Source organism: Chiloscyllium punctatum, chromosome 27 (genome assembly GCF_047496795.1).
Source record: "Chiloscyllium punctatum isolate Juve2018m chromosome 27, sChiPun1.3, whole genome shotgun sequence".
Classification (NCBI taxonomy): Eukaryota; Metazoa; Chordata; class Chondrichthyes; order Orectolobiformes; family Hemiscylliidae; genus Chiloscyllium; species Chiloscyllium punctatum.
The window spans coordinates 11,234,701-11,256,682 of NC_092765.1; the positions used below are offsets into that span (position 1 = coordinate 11,234,701).

The following is a 21,982-nucleotide window of genomic DNA, read 5'->3' on the forward strand; positions in this document are numbered from 1 at the left end:
ATAAAGGGGAATCAGTGGATGCATTGTACTTAGATTTCCAGAAGTCAATTGATAAAATGTTATGTCAATGTTATTGTGGCATTTAAAGCTCATGATGTAGGGACTAACATATTGGCATGGATAGAAGATTGGCTGTCTAATGGGAAGCAAAGAGTAGGAATCAGTTAGCCTTTTTTTTATGTTGGCATGGTGTCATGAGTGCTGTGGCATAGGGGCTACAGCTGGGGCTTTAACTCTTTATAGTTTATATAAATGATTTAAATGAAGGAACCAAAGGTACAGTAGTCAAATTTGCTGATGACACAAAAATAGGTAGGAACATGTGTTGCAGGGAGGATATAAGGAACCTACAAAAGGGTACAGAAAGATTAAGTGAGTGGGTGAAGTATAATGTGCAAAAGCGTGGATTGTCCACTTTGGCAGAAAGAATGAAAAAGAAGCATGTTATCTAAATAGTGTGTGATTGTAGAATGCTGAGATACAGAGATATGATTGGCCTAGTGCATGAACTGCAAAGATTAATCTGCACTTACATTAAGTAATCAAGAAAGCTAATGGAATGCTATGTTTTATTGCAAGGGGAAATGATTGCAAATATAAAGGATTCTCAGTTTATACAGGGCACTGATGAGACTGCAGTTGGAGTACTGAACACTTGTCACCATACTTACAGAATGGTCTTAATACATTGGAAACAGTTCAGAGAAGGTTTAGTAAACTAATATATGGAAGGACCACATTGCCTTATGGGAATAATCTGGGAAATTACAGGTCAGTGAGCCTTACGTCAGTGGTAGGGAAATTATTGGGCAAGGTTCTTAGGGATAGCACTTACTCACAGTTAGAAAGATGTGGACTTATTAGTGATAGGCAGCATAGCTTTATCTGTCTCACAAACTGAATTGAGTTTTTTGAAGGAACAAAAATGATTGATAAGGGGAAGGCATTCGATGTTGCCAATATGGACTTTAGCAAGGCCTATGACAAAGTTTATGATGACAGGCTGATAGAAAAGGTAGAACCTGTAGTGAGCTAGTAGTAACCATAGAGAAGTGGTTTTGAAAATAGAAGGCAAAGTAGCAGTGGAAGGGTGAGTTTCAGCCTGCAGATCTGTGACCAGTGGTATTCCACACAGATCACTTCTGGGACCTTTGTTGTTTGTAATATATATCATGGTGACCTGATTAGTAAGTTTGTAGTTGGCACAAGGATTGTGGGAGCTGCAGATAGTAAGGAGCATTGCTCCCCAGAGGATACAGCAGGATATAGGTAGGCTGAAGACTAGAGTGGAGAAATGGCAGATAGAGTTTAATCCAGACAATGTGAGGTGATGCATTTTGGAAGGTCTAATGTAGGAGGGAAGCACACAGAAAATGGGAGAACCTTTAGAAGCAATAATATACAGAAGGATCTAGGCATGCAGGTCCACAGATCCCTGAAAGTAGCAATATAAATGTATTAGATGTTCAAGAAGGCATATAGCACACTTGCCTTCATTGGTGAGGGAATAGAGTATAAAGATTGGCAGGTCATGGCGCAACTGTATAGGACTTTAGTTAGGCCACATTTGTAATATTATGTATAGTTCTGGCCGCCACACTACCAGAAGGATTGGAGGCTTTGGCGAGGCTATAGAAATGTTTTACCATTCTGGTTTGGAAGGTGTCAGCTATGAGGAGAGATTGGACAAACGTGGTTTGTTTTCACATGACTATCGAAAGATAAAGGGTGACCTGACAGATGTTTACATTAGGGAGATAAACTGAAGGAAGATAGAGTTAAGGTATATGGGTGACCTCCAGGAAAGGTAGGAGAGGGAAACAGGTAGTGCAGGAGTATCCTGTGGCTATACCCATCTCAAACAAGTATGCTGTTCTGGAAAGTGCATTGGGTGATGGACTCCAGGGAAATGTAGCACTGACAGCCAGGTTTCTGATACTGAGGCTGGCTGTAACGTAATGAGGGATACGTCAGATTCCAAGCAATTGATTGTGACAGGGAAGTGTCCAGTCAGAGGCACAGACATTTCTGCAAGACATCAGAATGATGTGGTGCCTCCCAGATGCCAGGATTAAGGATATCTTGGAGAGAATGTATAATATTCTCAAAGGGGAGAGGTTGTTGTACACATTGGAACTAATGACATTGGAAGAGATGAGGATGTGATTCAACAAGGTTCCCCATGGGAGATTGGTGAGGAAGGTTAGATCTCATGGAATAGAGGGAGAACTAGCCATTTGGATACAGAACTGGCTGGAAGGTAGAAGACATAGGGTGGCGGTGGAGGTTTGCTTTTCAGACTGGAGGCCTGTGACTAGCGGTGTGCCACAAGGATTGTTGCTGAGTCCATTGATTTTAGTCTTATATACAGAGGAACCTCAATTATCCAAACAAAATGGGCGGGCACTATTTCATTCCGATAATTGATTATTCGGTTAATTAATTGAATGCCTTTCCTCTGGGGCTTGGAGTTTTCTGTTAAGTCTGCTCCCCATTCAGGAGATGAGGCAGCAGCACACCGTGCGTGAGCCCCCACCCCCTGCCCATCTCCCAACCCCATCCAACCCTGCACTTGTCCAACACCATCCCACACCCACCCCCAGCCTTGTCCAGCACCACCACTATCCGCCCTTGCCCCACTCCCCAACCCCATCCAACATCCCCCACTCACTCCCACCCCACTCCCATCCAACCTCCAAAGCCATCCATATCTGCCCACTGCCAACTCCATCCAACATCACCCTATTACTCAACCCCGTCCAACACCACCATCCTTACCCCCCAACTCATCCAACACCGCAGCCCTTACTCCCCAACCCGTCCAACACCACACTCCTTACCTTCCACCATCCAACACCACCCCCTTTCTGCCCCCTCACCGTGTCAGTTGGACTAGACACCAATAACAAGACTGCTGCTGCTGCTGCTTTTTACACACACATCTTTTTACTACAACATTTTGCCAGGTTCCGCCTTTGCCCTGCACAGGACAATGTTAGAGAGATTATCTGGGGAATGGGGGTTTCAGGTGTACATGCCTGTGTTGAATCCCAGGGAAAGTGTGGGGGGAGAGAGAGGGTGGGAGGTCAGTCATTTGAAGACAGTGCCTGGGCTCCTATTGATGTCCAGGACTGATCTTGGCAGCATTTCAGTGAGCCGGGTTTACTTCTAATTAGTGTAAACAAAAGACGCGGTCAGTGTTGGAAACATATCTTTGATGTAATGTTTCTACTGGCACCTCGAGATCTCCTTTGGATAATCTGAAATTTGGATAACTGATATTCAGATAATCACGGTTCCTCTATAAATGATTTAAATGTGAACATAGGAAGTTTGGCTAGCAGAGGTGCAATGGACAGCGAAGGTTACCTGAGAGAACAATGGGATCTTGATCAGATGGGCCAATGGGCTGAGGAATGGCAGATGGAGTTTAATTTAGATAAATGTGAGGTGCTGCATTTTGGAAAGGAAATCAGAACAGGACTTGTACACTTAATCGTAAGGTTCTGGGGAGAGTTGCTGAACAAACAGGCTTTGTACTACAAGGTCATAGTTCCTTCAAATTGGAGTCACAGGTAGATAGGACAGTGAAGAAGGCATTTGGTATGGTTTCTTGCATTGGTCAGAGCATTGAATATAGGAGTTGGGAGGCCATGTGCAGCTATACAGGATTGGTTAGGCCAGCTTTGAAATATTGCATGCAATTCTGGTCTCTCTGCTGTAAGAAGGATGTTGTGAAACTTGAAAGGCTTCATAACAGATTTATGAGGATGTTGCCAGGTTGAATGGTTTGAGCTATAGGTAGAATAGGCTGGGGCTATTTTCCCTGGAGCATCTCAGGCTGAGAGTTGACATTATACAGGTTTATAAAATCATGCAGGGCATGGATTGGGTAAACAGACAACATCTTTTCCCCAGAGTGGGATAATCCAAAACTAGAGGGCATAGGTTAAAGGTGAGAGGGGAAAGATATAAAAGGAATCTAAGGAGCAACTTCTTCATGCAAAGGGTGGTGCATGTATGGAATGAGCTGCCAGAGGAAGTGGTGGAGGCTGGTATGATTGTAACATTTAAAAGACATCTGGATGAGTATATGAATACAAAGGGTTTAGAGGGATATGGGCCAAATGCTGGCAAATGGGACTAGATTTATATGGGTTATCTAGTCGGCACGGATAAGTTGGACTGAAGGGCCTGTTTCTATGCTGAATATCTCTCTGACTCTATAACTAAACAATATTGGATAAAAAGATCACTGTCAAGGCCCACTTTGACTTGAAGATTTTGATTGAATGAACAGGAAATGTAACCACAAGTTCTCCTTTCGACGAAACGGAATGAATCAGCATCTGTCAGTTCCTGTGTAAATGATAATGGTTGAATACATTATTAACCTTTAAGATTCTATCTAATCCACCGAATTATTCTACCTAATGCACAATCAATTCTCCCTTTTTTAATTTCTGAAGGAAATATGTAATGTTAAACGTTTTGTTTAGTTTCTTCCTTCTAGCTCCCACTTGTTGATTAAAGAAATTTTTAAAAATCTCTCATCCATACCAGAAGGATGGCCAAAAACACAAATATGTACATTTTAGCAACTCATTCACGAAAAGACTGCTCAGATGGGTGGACATCTGACAAAATTAACCAAAACCCATAATTGCGCAGACATATTTTGCAGAATTTAAACATTATTTCATACCAGTAAATGTATCCAGTGAGAATGGAAAAGTGTGTTGCTCTCATAACTTCATGTTCTGTGTTTTGTGGTGCATTTGGCAGACTTACAAGCAATGTTGAGAAACAATTTTGGTAAAAGGTCCTTCGAGAGAATAAAACAAAATTTTAAAAATATACAGAGACAGGAAAGGCTCAAATTTGTTAAGCACTGTTCTAATGCAATGCTTCTCATTCTAATTTGCTCAAAGGATCCATTTTCAAATGAATCAGTAATCACTAGCTCTCCCACCCTAAATTAAATGTGGCCAGTGAATGGTGTGATACTGCTTAATCGAATCAATCACAACAGTTTTTAATTGCAAAATTACACATTTTCCATTAAAAAAAACTTTATGTACATCTAAAAGGTACTAAAACTACTAATAAAAAAAAGCATTAGAATTTGACATTCTTCAGGTCTTCCCATCAATTGCAATCAAAGGCACTTTCTACTCATGTAGGACAATATTAATATTCATTTTGAGGCAATGAAAGGATCTGATAACTGAACAGACCCACATTTTGCTTTGGCAGAAAGCACTTAGTCTGTGGTCTTTTCCCACTACATCTTGCGGCAACAGTTCCAAGCTTTAGTGCTTTCCTCAGCACATAGTCCAGGAACTTGGAATGTGTCAGTCAGCATCACTTGGCCAAGATAACCACTTTACAACAAGTTTCAGGCAGACAAAAGAAAATATTTCACTGAGCTGATGATCCTCTAGGAGCAGTCAAAATTCGTCGCTGAGTCAATCTAGAAATAAAGCCCCATTGATAAATTCCATGGATTTGAAGTGTTTTAAACTGGTACACTCTCATGTCTTACTGGTTTTCCTTTTTACATTGTGTGCACTTTATCTCTCACAGGTTCAGTCTATGAAATATCAGGAAATGAATGTTCCTTGTCAACAGGGGATCTCATTAAAATAATACAGGTCGAGCTCCAGAAGATTGTCTGTGAAAATATGGATAATGAATGCAAATTTGATCTATCATTAGATTATTCAGGTACTATGACTTTTGTTAAAAGAAATCTCATAATATTGTCACTATCACTATTCAATAATTACAATTCATGCTTATTAATTTTCGATATTAATGTGTTATCATTTGTACAAACTTTAGACTGGAATGTCTTAGGGTTGAGTTTTAGAAATTTTGTGAATAGTTATTTATTTCTTTGTCAGCTTTAGAGAATGACAAGAAAAAGATAGAAATATTCTGAGTCATGTTTCAGAACACCCTGTCACTAGGCCATCATTCAACAACCCAAATCTTAATAGATCATTTTTCAGACTGCAAGTTATTAGAACACAAAATGCTTTAACAAAAATTGCTAATGAGGCAGAGTTAAACACATTTAAATGGAATTGGATCAATAGGTGAAGACCACAACTATAGAGGGATGCATGGAAACAGGACTGACAGACACAAACCTCTTCTGTGGTGATAATCTGTTATGATTCTTTGATTTACCTGTGTAGCATTTTGAACATCAACTGTCCTTTAGCCCCTCTAAATGCAGAAAATGTATCATCACTTTCAGATAATGCAAATCATGGATGCTGCAATGTTACTTCCATTAGGAACTAGATTCAAAACACAACCTCAATTATATTTAGAATTCTTCTAAGTTAAAAGAAATTACACAAACCTTATCTTAACAACAAAGTCCAATACACAGTGGAGAAGGCTGTGGTATATCCTGCAGAGGTCATATAGCTCTAGCTCAGCCCCAGGCTGGTCAAGCTTCAGCCTCCATTGCTGGTATGAATGGCATGATTACTAACAGTGAACACAGAGTTTAAAGATCAGCAAACACCAACCAAAAACTTTCTATTCCAGGTGTTGTTTTTCTTAGAGAAAAATGGAAAGACCCCCATGTTCAAGTGCCAATCCAAATCACACCCCATCCTGGCTGGGAATATGCTGTTCTTCCTTCAGTGCTGCATGGATGATCCCTGCACACTGTGGGAATACCTTCAATGCTGCGTTTCAAGGTGATGCATACCACCACCTTCTCAAGGGGGTCTGGGGATGGCGAATAAATGCTGACCTTGCCAGCAATGCCCACATCCTATGAATGAGAATAAAAATGTAATTTGCATTTTCAGCAAAGCATGTTGGAATGTATGGAGTACTTCATCGAAGCATTAAAGGGAAAAAAAATGATGTTGTGGCAATAAAGAGATACAGGAAAAGTGGTCAAAGAGCTGAATTTTAAGGAGCCTCTTAAAGGAATGGAGAGGTTGAAAATGTTAGAAAGGAAATTACAGAACATCGGGTTGAGACCACTGAACGCTTGGCCCAGGATGAAAGAATTTAGGGACAAACCAAACATCAGAGTTGGAGGAAGTCAAGTCGTTCGAATGTAGTAGGGCTCGAGAGAGGTACTGAGATATTTTCAGTATCTTATTAATATTGCTGCCTGGCCTGCTGTGTATTCTCAAAATTTATTTATTTTTATCACAGCTGCAATTTCTCCCTCTTCCTCCAAATCCAAACCTTCTTACCATTATTTATAATTCATATTTTTATTGCATGGTTTTAAAACTTTTATTTCTTATTTTCAGTTGACCTTCACATATCACATGTTCCTTACTGTCTTCTTGTTTCCCTGTACCAATGTCTCTTTGTAACCATTGTGCTAGAAGATTTACCACTTCATCTTGAATTTTATTTGCTTTTACTGTGCTTCATAATAACCTCAAAATTTCAGTTTTACTCTTGTTCTTCTTTTCAAAAATGGCATGACAGTAAGATATCCTCGAGCAATGTGATTTTTTTATTGCTTGCCTTACATGTTCCTTTCTCTGGCCATATCCTGTTTTAGTTCCACCTTTGTATTTTGAGTTTACAACACACTGTGCTGCCCTTTGATTTTTTTGTATCAGCCAGTTCTGTTTGTCAGAACTTCCACTTAATAATTATAAAATTAATTAGCTTTTACAGCGCATGAACAGGCCATTCAGCCCAATCAGTCTGTACTGGAGTTTATATACCATAAGAGCCACTTGTCACCTACATTCATCTTAGCCAATCATCATACTATTCTATTCCTTTTTCCCATAAGTACTTATTTAGTTTCTGCCTAAATAAATACATTCTATTTTCCTCAAACCACTCTCAGTATTAACAAGTTTCACATTTTCATCACTCTCTGAATGAACTGATTTCATCTGATTCTCCAATTGATTTCTTGGTAATAATCTCATATGGACTATCTCATATCTAATTTTATTTCCCCACAAGTGATAAAATTTCTCTGCATCTAGTTTGTGAAAACGCTTCAGAGGTTTAAATACATGTATTATGTCACCCTCATCCTTCTCTTTACAGGAGAGATGTGACCCAGCCTTTGAATTATTCCTGATCTCTGTCTTGAGTGTTAGCTTCAGTCCACTTGTTGACATCATGTTAAGAACCGGTAGTCAGATAAGCACAGGCAGTATTAAGGAAATTGCACCCTTGATACATTTGATGAGGAGCACTATTATAGTCAACAATGGCCATGTCTGAAAATACATCATTCAAATGATTTTACAAGATTGAGAATTTCACTTGAATTCCTTGCTTTTTGATTTATGAGTGACTATCCCATATTTCTCATCGGCTCTAGTGATTTTATGCTACTTTTCTTTACAGTTTTAAAATATGTTTTCACTTTTCTATTTTTCATTTTATTCACCGATAAACACAAATTTATGTATTTCTTCCCAAGATCAAATTGATTAGATTATGTTGGCAGATTAAGGGATGATCTGATGTAGCTATTGACACAGCCAGTGGAGAGAAACTTCATCTGTTGATAGGGGAGACTAGGATAAGGGAATGCCATCTTAAAATTGGAACCATGCCATTCAGGAGAGAAAATGTTTCTTCAGACAAACAGTTGTAAAAATGTGGCACTCTCTTACAGAAGTTGTGTTGCTAATTAATAATTATAGCTCTGAGATTGATAGTTTTTTACTTGCCAAGATAGTGAAGATATGTGGAGACAAGTGGTGGAATGGAGTGAGGATATAGATCAGCCATGATCTCACTGAATGAGAAAACAGGCTCGAGGGGTTGATGCTTCTTCCATTCCTGCTCTCCTATGTTTATGTCAGGATCTCTGGTATGAATGTGCAGTCAGTAAATCCAACTTTTAGATTAAAACCACAGGGTATATCTTGCTCACAATCTAAGTGCATGAACACAATAGGTGATGCACGGCTAAATTATACAGATAAAAGGAGGCAATTTGTGCTTCGGTCCTGCCCGAAACATTGACTCTCTTACCTCTCTTACTCATCTGATGCTGCTTGATCTGCTGTGCTTTTTGCAGCTCCACATTTTATCAACACTGACTTTCCAGCATCTGTAGTCCTCAGTATCTCCAAGGCCTGTAGTATACTCGCAGCAAAGTAATCACCCCTCCTTTATTTCTAAGCACTACTCAGATGGCCTTAGGAAAACCTTCTAGGACACTTCCCTCATTACTACACGGCCCCATTTCTCTTATATCCCCCTCCTCCATCATACCTGAAACTTCTATACACTGGAATGTTGAGCTGCCAGCCCTGTCCTTCCTTCAACCATGTGTCAGTGATTGCAATAATACCATAATCCCAAGTGCTGATAAATGCTCTCAGTTCATCTGCCTTACTAATCAAGCTCCTTGCATTAAAATAGATACAATTTAGCTTTCTGGACCTCCCATTTGCCTTATTCTGCCCATGTCTTCTCTGCCATCCTAAGTATTTCTTTTTTGGATGATTTCACATTTCTCCCAACTCTGTGTCCCATCACCCTGTCAAATTAGTTTTAAACCTTCCTAACAGCACCAGCAAACCTCCCAGCAAGAAAATTGGACCAATTCCAGTTCAATTAAAACCTGTGCAGCTTGTAAAACTCTCATCTACCCCAGAAGATGTCCCAATGATCCAAAAGTCTAAAGTCCTCCCTCCTACAACATCCCTTAAGCAACATGTCCATCTCACTTATTGTCCTATTCCCATACTCAGTAGGATGTGATTTGGAGACACCAGTATTGGACTGGGGTGTACAAAGTTAAAAATCACACAAAACTAGGTTATAGTCCAACAGGTTGATTTGGGAGCAGTAGCTTTCAGAGCACTGCCCGTTCATCAGGTGATTGTGGAGAATAAGATTGTAAGGCACAGAATTTATAGCAAAGGTTTACAGTGTGATATAACTGAAATTATATATTGAAAAAGACCTGGACTGTTTGTTAAGTCTCTCATTATTTAGGATGACCATGTTGGTTTCAGTTCTTTCATATGTAAATCACAAAACCTTTTTTAAAAGTTACATTCTCAAGTGAACTTTAACAATTGGTTTCATGTCAGCCCAGATAAGGTATTGAAGGTGTTAACTCCCTGTGAGGCTGTTGTGCCACATGGTCAGACTGATTCTAATCTAAAAAATGGATTTTACATGGATTCATGCAGTTTTTGAACAAAGTAAAATGTAATTCTGCAAGTGCAAATTCACCCCACAAATGTGTGTGTGTGTGTGTGTGTGTGTGTGTGTGTGTGTGTGTGTGTCTGTGTCCATCTGTTTGTCTGCCTGTCTGTGTGGATAGTGCAATGGGGTCACCTGCATCGTGACGTGAACCCAAGCTCTCGGTTGAGGCCATCCCCATGATGACCGAACTTGGTTATCAGCCTCTGCTCTGCCACTTTTCATTATTCGCCTTGGAGGGCAATCACCCGAAGGTCCGAGGTTGAATGTCCCGGACCGCTGAAGTGTTCTCAGACTAGGAGGGAACACGCCTGTCTGTTGATTTTTCTGCAGTGCCCATTCATCCTTTGCCTCTGTGTCTTACAATCTTATTCTGCACAATCACCTGATGAAGGAGCAGCGCTCCGAAAGCTAGTGCTTCCAAATAAACCTGTTGGACTACAACCTGGTTCTGTGTCATTTTTAACTCAGTCGGACTTGGCACTGTAAGTAATCCAGAGATAATAACCTTTTTTGTCTTCCTCTTTAATCTACTACTAACTTGCTAAATTTCCATTGCAGCACCTCATTTTGTTTTTTCTACCTAAGTCATTGGTACTGAGATGTACCACAACTCCTGGCTGTTCACTCTCCTCCATCAGAATGCCCAGCAGTCACTCTGAGACATCCCCAACTCTGGCACCAGGGGGGCAACATACCAATTGAGAGTCTTGTTTGCTACCACAGAATTGCCTGACAGTTTCTCGTACAATCAAGTACCCAGGCAATCTTCCAGTCTTTTTCCTCTCCTGCCGTACAGTAGAGACAACTAGTGCCATAAATTTGACTGTAGCTGCATTCCCCTGAGAGACCATCCCCTGATAGTATCCAAAACGGTACATCTGTTTAGGAGGGGAATGCCCACATGGACCCCTGCACTGGCTGCCCATGCTTATGAGTGGCCATAACATTTTTCTGCTATGCTTAATGCGCTATTCATGATGTCCTCATCACCATGGACGCTCCATAGTAAGTTCATGTACAGTTCCAGTTCCATGTGGCTAATCAGGAACTCAACACACTTCCTGCGTACATAGAGTCATAGAGATGTACAGCATGGAAACAGACCTTTCGGTCCAACCCGTCCATGCCGACCAGATATCCCAACCTAATCTAGTCCCACCTGCCAGCACCCGGCCCATATCCCTCCAAACCCTTCCTATTCATATACCCATCCAAATGCCTCTTAAATGTTCCAATTGTACCAGCCTCCACCACATCCTCTGGCAGCTCATTCCATATACGTTCCATCTTCTGCGTGAAAACGTTGCCCCTTAGGTCTCTTTTATATCTTTCCCCTCTCACCCTAAAGCTATGCCCTCTAGTTCTGGACTCCCCAACCCCAGGGAAAAGGCTTTGTCTATTTATCCTATCCATGCCCCTCATAATTTTGAAAACCTCTATAATGTCACCTCTCAGCATCCGATGCTCCAGGGAAAACAACCCCAGCCTGTCCAGCCTCTGCCTGTAGCTCAGATCCTCCAACCCTGGCAACATCCTTGTAAATCTTTTCTGAACCCTTTCAAGTTTCACAACATCTTTCTGATAGGAAGAAGACCAGAATTGCACGCAATATTCCAACAGTGGCCTAACCAATGTCCTGTACAGCCGCAACATGACCTCCCAACTCCTGTACTCAATACCCTGACCAATAAAGGAAAGCATACCTTCTTCATTATCCTATCTACTTGTGACTCCACTTTCAAGAAGCTATGAACCTGAACTCCAAGGTCTCTTTGTTCAGCAACACTCCCTAGGACCTTACCATTAAGTGTATAAGTCCTGCTAAGATTTGCTTTCCCAAAATGCAGCACCTCGCATTTATCTGAATTAAACTCCATCTGCCACTTCTCAGCCCATTGGCCCATCTGGTCCAGATCCTGTTGTAATCTGAAGTAACCCTCTTTGCTGTCCACTGCACCTCCAATGTTGGTGTTATCTGCAAACTTACTAACTGCACCTTTTATGCTCGCATCCAAATCATTTATGTAAATGACAAAAAGTAGAGGGCCCAGCACCGATTCTTGTGGCACTCCACTGGTCACAGGCCTCCAGTCTGTAAAACAACCCTCTACCACCACCCTCTGTCTTCTACCTTTGAGCCAGTTCTGTATTCAAATGACTAGTTCTCCTTCATGATCACCATGGAGACTAGAAATGCCCCTCATTTTTCACACATTGCAGGAGAAGCATTCCATGGAGCTGGATGAACCTTATCAACAACAGACAATAATCTAAGAACCAATTATACAACTTAACCCACCACTGACCAAATCAGATTTTCTCTCTCTCTCTCTCTTTTTCTAACAAACTATAAACACCAAAAGTCAGGACATTTCAGGCGAACTCTCTCTTGATACTACTCACTCAGTTTATAAAATTATTTCCCAAGCAGCCTATTTTCTTGGTCCAAATCACTTTTTGAACAGTGACCACCTATGGAGCTCTGCCTCTGGATTCAGTGAAAGCTCCATCCACTCTCATTAAAATAATACAAGTCGAGCTCCAGAAGGATATCTGTGAAAATACGGACAATGAATGTAAATGTGATATATCATTAGACTATTTAGGTACTGTGACCTTTGTTAAAAGAACACCATGCTGTTCCATCTCATTATACTGTCACTATCACTATTCAATAACTTTGATGCATGCTCATGAATTTTCAATATTAGTGTGTTATCATTTGTACAAATTTTAGACTAGACTGTCTTAGGGTTGAATATTACAAATGTTGCGAATAATTAATTCTTCCTGTGTTGGCTTTAGACAATGACATGGAAAAGACAGAAACATCCTGAATCATGTTTCAGAAAGCATCATCACTAGACCATCACTCAAAACACAAAACGCAAAAGATCATTTTTCAGACTGCATCTTATTGGAACACAGAATGCTTTTACAACAATTGCTAATGAGGCAGTGTTAAACACATTTAAATGGAATTGGATCAATAGTTGAAAACCACAACTATAGAGGGATGCATGGAAACAAGAGTCTGGTTAGACTCAACAGCTCTTTTCTGATTCTTTGATTCACCTGTGTAGCATTTTGAACATCAACTATCCTTCAGCCCCTCTAAATGCAGAAAATGTATCATCACTTTCAGATAATGCAAATCATGGATGCTGCAATGTTACTTCCATTAGGAACTAGATTCAAAACACAACCTCAATTATATTTAGAATTCTTCTAAGTTAAAAGAAATTACACAAACCTTATCTTAACAACAAAGTCCAATACACAGTGGAGAAGGCTGTGGTATATCCTGCAGAGGTCATATAGCTCTAGCTCAGCCCCAGGCTGGTCAAGCTTCATCCTTATTGCTGTTATGAATGGCATGATTACTAACAGTGAACACAGAGTTTAAAGATCAGCAAACACCAACCAATAGTTCCTCAGAGAAGCATTAAAGCACATAAAGTTATGTTGTGTCAATAAAGGGACATAGGAAAAGTGATCAAAGAGCTGAATTTTAAGGAGCCTCTAGAAATTCAATAGAGAAACAATAGAGACCAGAAGGAGGCAGTTTGTGCTCCGTTCTCAGCTCACAGCTAGGACACCATTGCCCTCTTCCAAATTATCTCAGCAGTCTGACATGAGAGGCTAAGATTCCCACTCCTGCTCATTATCCAATGATTCAACTGGAAGCTGCACACTTTATTCATTTAGACTTGTAAATTTTGCAAGGTAGGACATAATTTATTGTCCATCCCTAGTTGCCCTGGAGAAGGTGGTGAAGTACTGCCTTCTTGAACCAGTGCAGTCCATGTGGTATAGGCAGACTCTCAATGCTGTTAGATGGGAACTTCAAGGATTTTGGCCCAGTGACACTGAAAAAACAAAGATATGGTTGTGAGTGAGATTGGTATGTAGCTTAGAGGACTTGCAGTTCTTGATATTGCATTGGTAAAATTTTCCATTCCCTTGAGTGGCATGGAAAATAACAAGAAATGGAGGGAAATGTGGTGAAAATTTAAGAAGAAGAAACTTAATGCCAAGTAAAACAATTTCAAATTTCCAATAAGGTTTGAATGGTGATTTCAGAATCTTGCTAAAAAATGGCAACAATCGAAGTTCAATGCATGAATGCCTCATTTCCAATTCACCTCTTCCTCATGGCAAGGTGGCTAAGCTCATTGACTAGCATTGCTGCCTCACCGCACTAGGGACCCCGGTTTGATTCCAGTCTTGGGTGACTGTCTCTGTGGTGTATGCAAGTTCTCCCTGTGTATGTGTGGGTTTCCTCCAGGTACTCTGGTTTCTTCCTACAGTCCAGAGAGGTGCAGGTTAGGTGGATTGGCTATGCTAAATTGCCCATAGTGTCCAGGATTGTGCAGGCTGAGTAGATTACCCTGAGAAATGCAGGGTTATGGGTTGGGTCTGGGAGGGATGCTCTTTGAAGGGTTGGTATGGACTCAATGGGCCAAATGACCTGCTCCTACGTTGTAGGGATTGTATGAATATGTCACCATTTAAATAATAGTCCAATTTTCCTCTCCTTCCAAATTCCTGATATGTCAATCACAGCAGTAACCTGGCTGCAGGAGCAGCTTACCATTTGTTTCGCAGATAATTCTGACTTCATTACAACATCACTCCATGGTCCACATACACCATGCTCTTCCACCCTTTGTCCAAGCATCACCAGTCTCATCATGTCACCATGCCTGCTGTTAAGCTAACTCACACATCAGTTCAGCCTTTCACGGCTTCCCTTTGCAGCTGACAAACACCTACAACTGGCCTGCTTCTGCTAGCTCAATTTATGCCAAGGGACCTACATGCAAAGCATCATTTATCACTTTTAGCTTTGTTTCTTAGTATTCACTTACTTTACATTTACTTTGGGGCTGCCAGTTTCTGGCCCTTGCATTTGGTTTTAGCAGGAGAGGCAGAAAGCTTGTCACAGATCAGAGCACTAAACTGTTAAGGGGGTGGACATTTTCCTGTATAGCACCATGGCATATCAATGTCACACTTACACTTATGTGCTAGCTGCTTACATTGCAAGGACGCATTGCATGCATGACAACCAAATGGCCATGTCTGAAAATCAAAGTCAACGTTCTTAGTGGGATTAAGGGAGGTTCTGGCTAATCAGGGACCACAGTTAGTCAAGGGTTTCATCTGATTCCAGTCAAAGGGCAGATCCTGGTTAGCCAAGTGATTTATCCTCACAGAGATCCATGCATTTGAAATCTCTGTATTGGACCACACTCATTCCTCCAGTTCAAATGCAGAGTTTCAAGGAGGTTATTCAGGATACTGTGGAGACATCACTATGGTGGGGGTTTTGAGGTGCAGACGGAGGTAGGTCGGCTAGTTATTGGTCATTTCCATGACCTGAATGTCTGAAGGACAAAGGAGTTTAAGGCTAATGAACTCATAGAAGAGAATGAATCAAATTCACAGAAGAACACCAACTTCTCATCAAATCTTGTGTTTTTGTAATGAGCATTTTTATTTGGCAACTAAGCTTCTGAAAATATAAGGGTTCATATTTTTGGTATGTGCACATTTTATCTGATCTTGGCTGATATATATTTCAAGCTGTGTGCTTTTCCTGTACCACATGAATTTCTTGACTTCTTTTTTATTTCTTCACAGGACACTTCAAGCTTTTTACCGATGGATACCCTTACACATCAGTCGAGGAAATCATTAAATCATTAGAAACTGAAAATCAGAATTCAGAATTGATCACCTTTCAGTCCCTTAGAGATATCATCACAAATGATTTTGTCATTGGAAAGGGAGACCCCGTAACAATCACATCAACTGAGTTTTGTGAGGGGCAGGAATATATAAATTGTATTGTGGATGGCGATTCTGAGCAGGTCCATGTTACACTACCTTTTGCTTTGAAAGGGGAGTTTTATGAATGTGAAGACAACAAGGTGTATACTATTAAGGATATTATCGAATCAAAACGTCTGACAAAAAGAAGAGTGAGGCTTGCTGACACGAAGAATGCCTGCATGCCAAGGCATTTTCAGGGTGCATTAGTGCTATCACCTGTATATGAAGTTCAAGCAATTATGCACTGTAAGTGATCATTCTTTCTGACTCCATCCATGACAAAAATCCAAATGCATCCAAATGCATTATCTGAACCCTCAGTACGGGAAAAACAGTATATTATATAAGTGAGTGTGACAAAACTGGACATACTTTCCATTAGGTATTTCACTTAACGTGTCTATAAGCCCCTCTGTGCAAATTATAGTGCAGTTAGTATGGACTGGATTTGTCAAGAGGAAATTTCTGCCTTTTCTGCGATAAATGTCAATACAGAAACTTCAAATATTTCACTCAAGCTTGTCTCATCAGCTCTTTCAGAGATAAAGCGTGGAAATCATTGGTCAAAATACAGTTGGAATATTGGGGTCACATTAGCTTGAGACAACAATGAATGGCACTTGTGCATTTCTCCTAGCTTTCATTTTCAGTTATTTCAACGCAAAATTGAAAGAAATGTGTTTCGGATGGCTGAAGATTCACAGCAATGTGGTTGACTCTTAACTGCCCGCTGGCAACTAGAGATAGGCAATAAATGCTGCCCACATAATATGAACGGGGAATGTGGGTCAACTTTTCAAGAAAGGTGGTAGAGATGGACCAGGAAATTACAGACTGATGAGTCTTACATCAGTGGTAGGGAGCTGAAAATGTGTTGCTGGAAAAGCGCAGCAGGTCAGGCAGCCTCCATGGAACAGGAGCCCTTCAGGAAGGGCTGATGCCCGAAATGTCGATTCTCCTGTTCCTTGGATGCTGCCTGACCTGCTGCGCTTTTCCAGCAACACATTTTCAGCTCTGATCTCCAGCATCTGCAGTCCTCATTTTCTCCTCATCAGTGGTAGGGAAACTACTGGAGAAAATTTGAAGGAGAGAATTATCGTGCATTTGGAAAAGTATGGGTCAATTAGTGAGGGAAACTGATTGAGAGGTTTAAAGCACATGGAATTCACGGAAACTTGACGAGATGGATTAGAAACTAACTTAGTAACGAGGACACAAAAGGTATTGGAAGATGACTGTTTGACTGACTGCAGGCAAGTGTCCAGTTGTCTATCACAATGCTCAGTACTGGAACTCTTATCGTTTGTTTTATACATAAATTATATAGATGAAAATGTGGGCGGAGTATTAAGCAAATTTGCAGACAACACCAAGATTGGTAGGATGGTTAATAGTGAAAAATATGATTGTAGGTTATAAAAAGATATGAATAGATTAGTCAGATGGGCAGAGGAGAGGCAGATATTTAACCCTGATTAAATTCAAGGTGATGCACTTTGGAAGAAGAAACAAAATGAAGGAACATTTAATGATGGCAAATCACTGGGTAGCTTAGAGGAACACAGGGATCTTAGGATAATTATTCACAGATCCCTCAAGTTGGCAGAGTACCTGAATAGAATAATTAAGAAGGCACATGGGACACTTGCTTTTATTAGTTGTGTCATAGAATATAAGAGCAAGGAGGCAATATTGGAGTTTTACAGAACGTTGGTTAGGCCACAGCTGGAGGACTGTGTGCAGTTCTGGTCAGCTCATTACAGGAGGACATGATAGCATTAGATGGGATACAGAGGATGTTCACCTAGGTGTTGCCTGGGATGGAGCAATTGAGCTAAAGGAGGGATTAGATAACCTTGGAGTGTTTTCTTTAGAGCAGAGATGGCTGAGGAGGGACATCACTGAGGTGTGTAAGATTAAGAGGGCTTTGGAGAGGGTGAGTAGGGAGTGGTTGTTCCCCACAGTTGAGGTATCATAGTTTTAGGATAAAGGGCAGGAGATTCAGAGGGGATTTGAGAAAAACCTTCATTCACAGGATGAGGGCATAACTAACCAGGCAGCATTTATTGCTCACCCCTAATTTCCCAGAGGGCAGTTAAACTCAAACACACTGCTGGGGGTCTGGAGTCACATGTAGTTCAAATTGGGTAAGGATAGCAATTTCCTTCCCTAAAGGACATTAGTGAACCAGATGGGCTTTTCCCCAACAATTGATAATAGATTCATAGTTAGACTTTTTAATTCCAGACATTTATTGAATTCAAATTTCACCATCTGCCGTGGCAGGATTTGAACCCAGATCCCCACAATATTATCTGGGTCAACAGTGCAGCAATAATACCACTAGGCCATTACCTCCCTTGAAAATCATCAATATCATCACATTAAAGGATAAGGGAGCAATTGGGAGATTATTTGCATAGACTCATAGAATTATGCAGCACATAAACAGACCCTTTAGTCCAAATCATCCATGCTGACCAAGTTTGCCAAACTAAACTAGTCCCGTTTGCCTGACTTTGGCCTGTATCCATCTAAACCTTTCCTACTCATGGACCTGTCCAAATTTCTTTTAAATGTTGTAACTATATCTGCATCTATCACTTGCTCTATTCAGGCTGAATGGACTATTTTGGTGCTATGAAATTCAACATAAAGTCAGACTGCCTTTCAGGTTTGTTACATGACATGGAAAACAATGTAAAATTCAGAGGGCTATAGCAGAAAGATTGGTGAAGCCACAAGGTGGGAATAATCCCAATTATGAGTGGAACAGTGGTTGGGGTAAATATTTCTTCGGAGAAAGTACATCAAAATTTCTGCAAGTATTGCACTGACATTGAATACAGGGAGAACGAGCCAATTTGATACAAAATTGGCTCCAAGGTAGGGGACAGAGGGTGGTTGTGGAAGGTTACTTTCTGAACTGGAAGCCTGTGACCAGTGGAGTGCCCAAGGATTAGGGCAGGGTCCACTGTTTTTTGTCAATTATACAAATGACTTGGATGTGAATATAAGGAGGTATGGTTAGTAACCTTGCAGACGACTCCAAAATGGACAGTGAAGAAGGTAACTTCAGAGTACAAAGGGACCTTAATCAAATGAGCCAATGGACTGAGGAGTGGCAGATGGAGTTTCATCTGGATAAATGTGAGCTGCTACATTTTGCTGGGTAAATCAGGACAGGACTTATACACTTAATGGTAAGGACCTGGGGTGTGTTGCTAAACAAAGAGACTTTGGAGTGCGGGTTCATAGTTCCTTGAATGTGGAGTTGCAGGATGGTGAATAAGGTGCTTAGTATGCTTGCCTTTATTGGACAGTACATTGAGAATCGGAATTGGGAGGTCATGTTGCGGTTGCACAAGACATTGGTCAAGCCACTTGGAATATTGTGTTCAGTTCGGGTCTCCCTGCTATAGGAAACAGGTCGTTAAAATTGAAAGGGTTCAGAAAAGATTTGCAAGGATGTTGCCAGTGTTTAGAGGGTTTGAGCTATAGAGAGAGGCTGAACAGGCTGGGGCTATTTTCCTGAAGCGTCAGAGGGGAACCTTATTGTATGGCCTTACAGACATTTATAAAATCATGAGGGGCATGCATAGGGTCAATAGGTAATGTCTTTTTCCCAGGGTAGGGCATCATTTTAAGGTGAGAGGGAAAAGATGTAAAAGGGACCTAAGGGACAAATGTTTCACGCAGACGGTGGTGCATGTATGGAATGAACTGCCAGAGGAAGTGGTGGAGGCTGGTACAATTACAACATTTAAAAGGTAACTGGATGGATATATGAATAGGATTAAATTAATGGCACTGACATGAAAGACGTAACTTCTCAGAAGGCATTTTAAGCAGCTTTCAACATGGTTAGAAGTGTCACTGTGGATTGCGGTGAACCTATCAATCAACACTCTCTTCTGTCCCATCCCTCATTTTAAGCTGCCGTTTCTATCTCTTGTGCATTGATTTTTAATTATTCTTTTGCATAATGTGGCATTGCGGGCTAAGTCAACATTTAATGCCATTCCCTAATTGTCCTTTTTAATGGTGAGGGGCCTTCTTGAACTGCTGCTGTCTGTCTGTCTGTCCTGAGTAAACCTACAATACTATTGGGGAGGAGGTTCCATGGCTTTGACCCAGCAAAGTGAAAGAAAAGATATAATTCCAGGTCAGGATGGTCTGTCACTTGGAGGGGAGTGTACAGGTAGCAGTTTCCAGATCCTCTACACTTGTCCTCCTAGCTGGTGGAGGTCATGGATTTGGAAAACGCTGTCAAAGATTATTGGAGAGTTGCTGTATTGCACGTTACAGATGGTACATTCTGCTTCCCCGCATGTTGGGGGTGAAGGGAATGAAACATTGAAGATGATGGATTGGGTGCCAGTCAAACAAGCTGCTTTGTCCTGAATGCTTGGCAGGCTTCTTGAGTGATGTTGGAACTGCACACAGCCAGGCAAGTGGAGTCTCTCACTCCTGGCCTGTGTCTGGCAGATGTAGGATAAAGTCGAGCGTGTGGTGCTGGAAAAGTACAGCAGGCCAAGCAGCAGGAGAATCGACGTTTCGGGCATAAGCCCTTCATCAGGAATGGAATGTGGGGAGTTGGGAGGTGAATTACTCACTGCACAATATGTAGCTTCTAATGTGCTGTTGTAGTTATATTTATGTGTTTGCAGCATAGTTTGTGGTCCATAGTAATCCCCAGGAGGTTGATACTGGGAGATGCAGCAACAGAAACATGACTGAATAACAAGGACAGATAGATTCTCTCCTTTGCAGATGTGCCCTTGGTGGCACTTGGCTGGTGTGAATGTTACTTGCCATTTACTTAAGCCTCAACATTGTCCAGGTCTTGCTTAAATGGGAATAGATTGTTTCAGTACCTGACGAGTCACAAATTGCGCTGCATATTGTGCAACCATAAACAAACATCTCCCCTTCTGACCTTACAGTGGTGGGGGGGGGATGGGCATTAATGAAGGAGGTTTGTGAATGTAGATAAAAGGTGAATGAAGCAGCATGAAGAAATGATAGGTCAGATCACAAGTCTGCAGTTTTCCTGGAAAAATGGGTAGAATTCCAAAGGTAATGTTTACAAAGTCATCTTAATCTTAGACTCTAGAAATAATTAAAAAAGATAAAAAAAACCCACTTTACATTTCCAGTTAAAAGTTGCTAACATTAGCTGTTGAAAAATGAGAACAGAAACTAATGTTACCCTGAGCGCAGCATAGTTTAAAACAAGAGACATACACAAAAGTGCCTTATAAGGGTATGTACAAGAACATTAGAAATAGGAGCAGGGGTAGACCATAAAGCCAATCGAGCCTGCTCCACTGTTTAATAAAATCATGGCTGATCTTGGGCTTTAACTCCATATTTCTGAATTCCTCTACATATCCCCTGATTCCCTAAATCAGTCTAGTCCAGCCTTTAACATAATTTTAATTTTTTTCCTGTGGGATGTGGGTGTCACTGGCTGGCCAACATTTATTGTCTCTCCCACGTTGTCCTTGAGAAGATGATGATGAACTGCCTTCCTGAATGACTGTAATCCACCTTCTGTGGGTTGATCCACAATGCCATTATGGAGGGAATTATTTCCACGTCAGGATGGTGAGTGACTTGGAGGGGAATTTGAAGATGGTGGTCTTCCCATATATCTGCTGTCCTTGTTCTTCTAGATGAAAGTGGTCATGGGATTGGAAGGTGCTATCTGAGGACATTCAGTAAATTTCTGCAGTGCATCTTGTAGATAGTACACACTGCTGCTACTCTGAGTGTCAAAGTTGGAGGGAGTGAATGCTTGCAGATGTAGTGACAATCAAGTGGGCTGCTTTGTCCTGGATGATGTCAAACTTCTTGAGGTTTTGTTGAGGCTGCATTCATCAGGCAAGTGGAGAGTATTCCAACACACACCTGACTTGTGTCTTGTAGATGGTTGGCAGGCTTTGAGGAATCA

The 21,982-nt window shown here is 41.0% G+C and overlaps 1 protein-coding gene and 1 long non-coding RNA gene across 2 annotated transcripts in view; one reads left to right on the forward strand and one right to left on the reverse strand.

Moving 5' to 3' along the window:
• LOC140453413 (protein THEMIS-like) overlaps positions 1-21,982 on the forward strand; it is a 62,852-nt gene that overhangs the window by 11,383 nt on the left and 29,487 nt on the right. Inside the window, exons 2-3 of the mRNA XM_072548063.1 lie at positions 5,587-5,727; positions 15,835-16,272. Of these exons, the coding sequence (XP_072404164.1) occupies positions 5,587-5,727; positions 15,835-16,272 (579 nt within the window). The remainder of the gene's footprint in view (positions 1-5,586; positions 5,728-15,834; positions 16,273-21,982) is intronic.
• LOC140453420 (uncharacterized) lies at positions 2,716-9,806 on the reverse strand. Its single transcript, XR_011952381.1, has 3 exons — positions 6,196-9,806; positions 4,706-4,825; positions 2,716-4,359 (listed from the first exon to the last, which is right to left on the reverse strand). It is a non-coding gene; the product is annotated as an uncharacterized lncRNA (long non-coding RNA).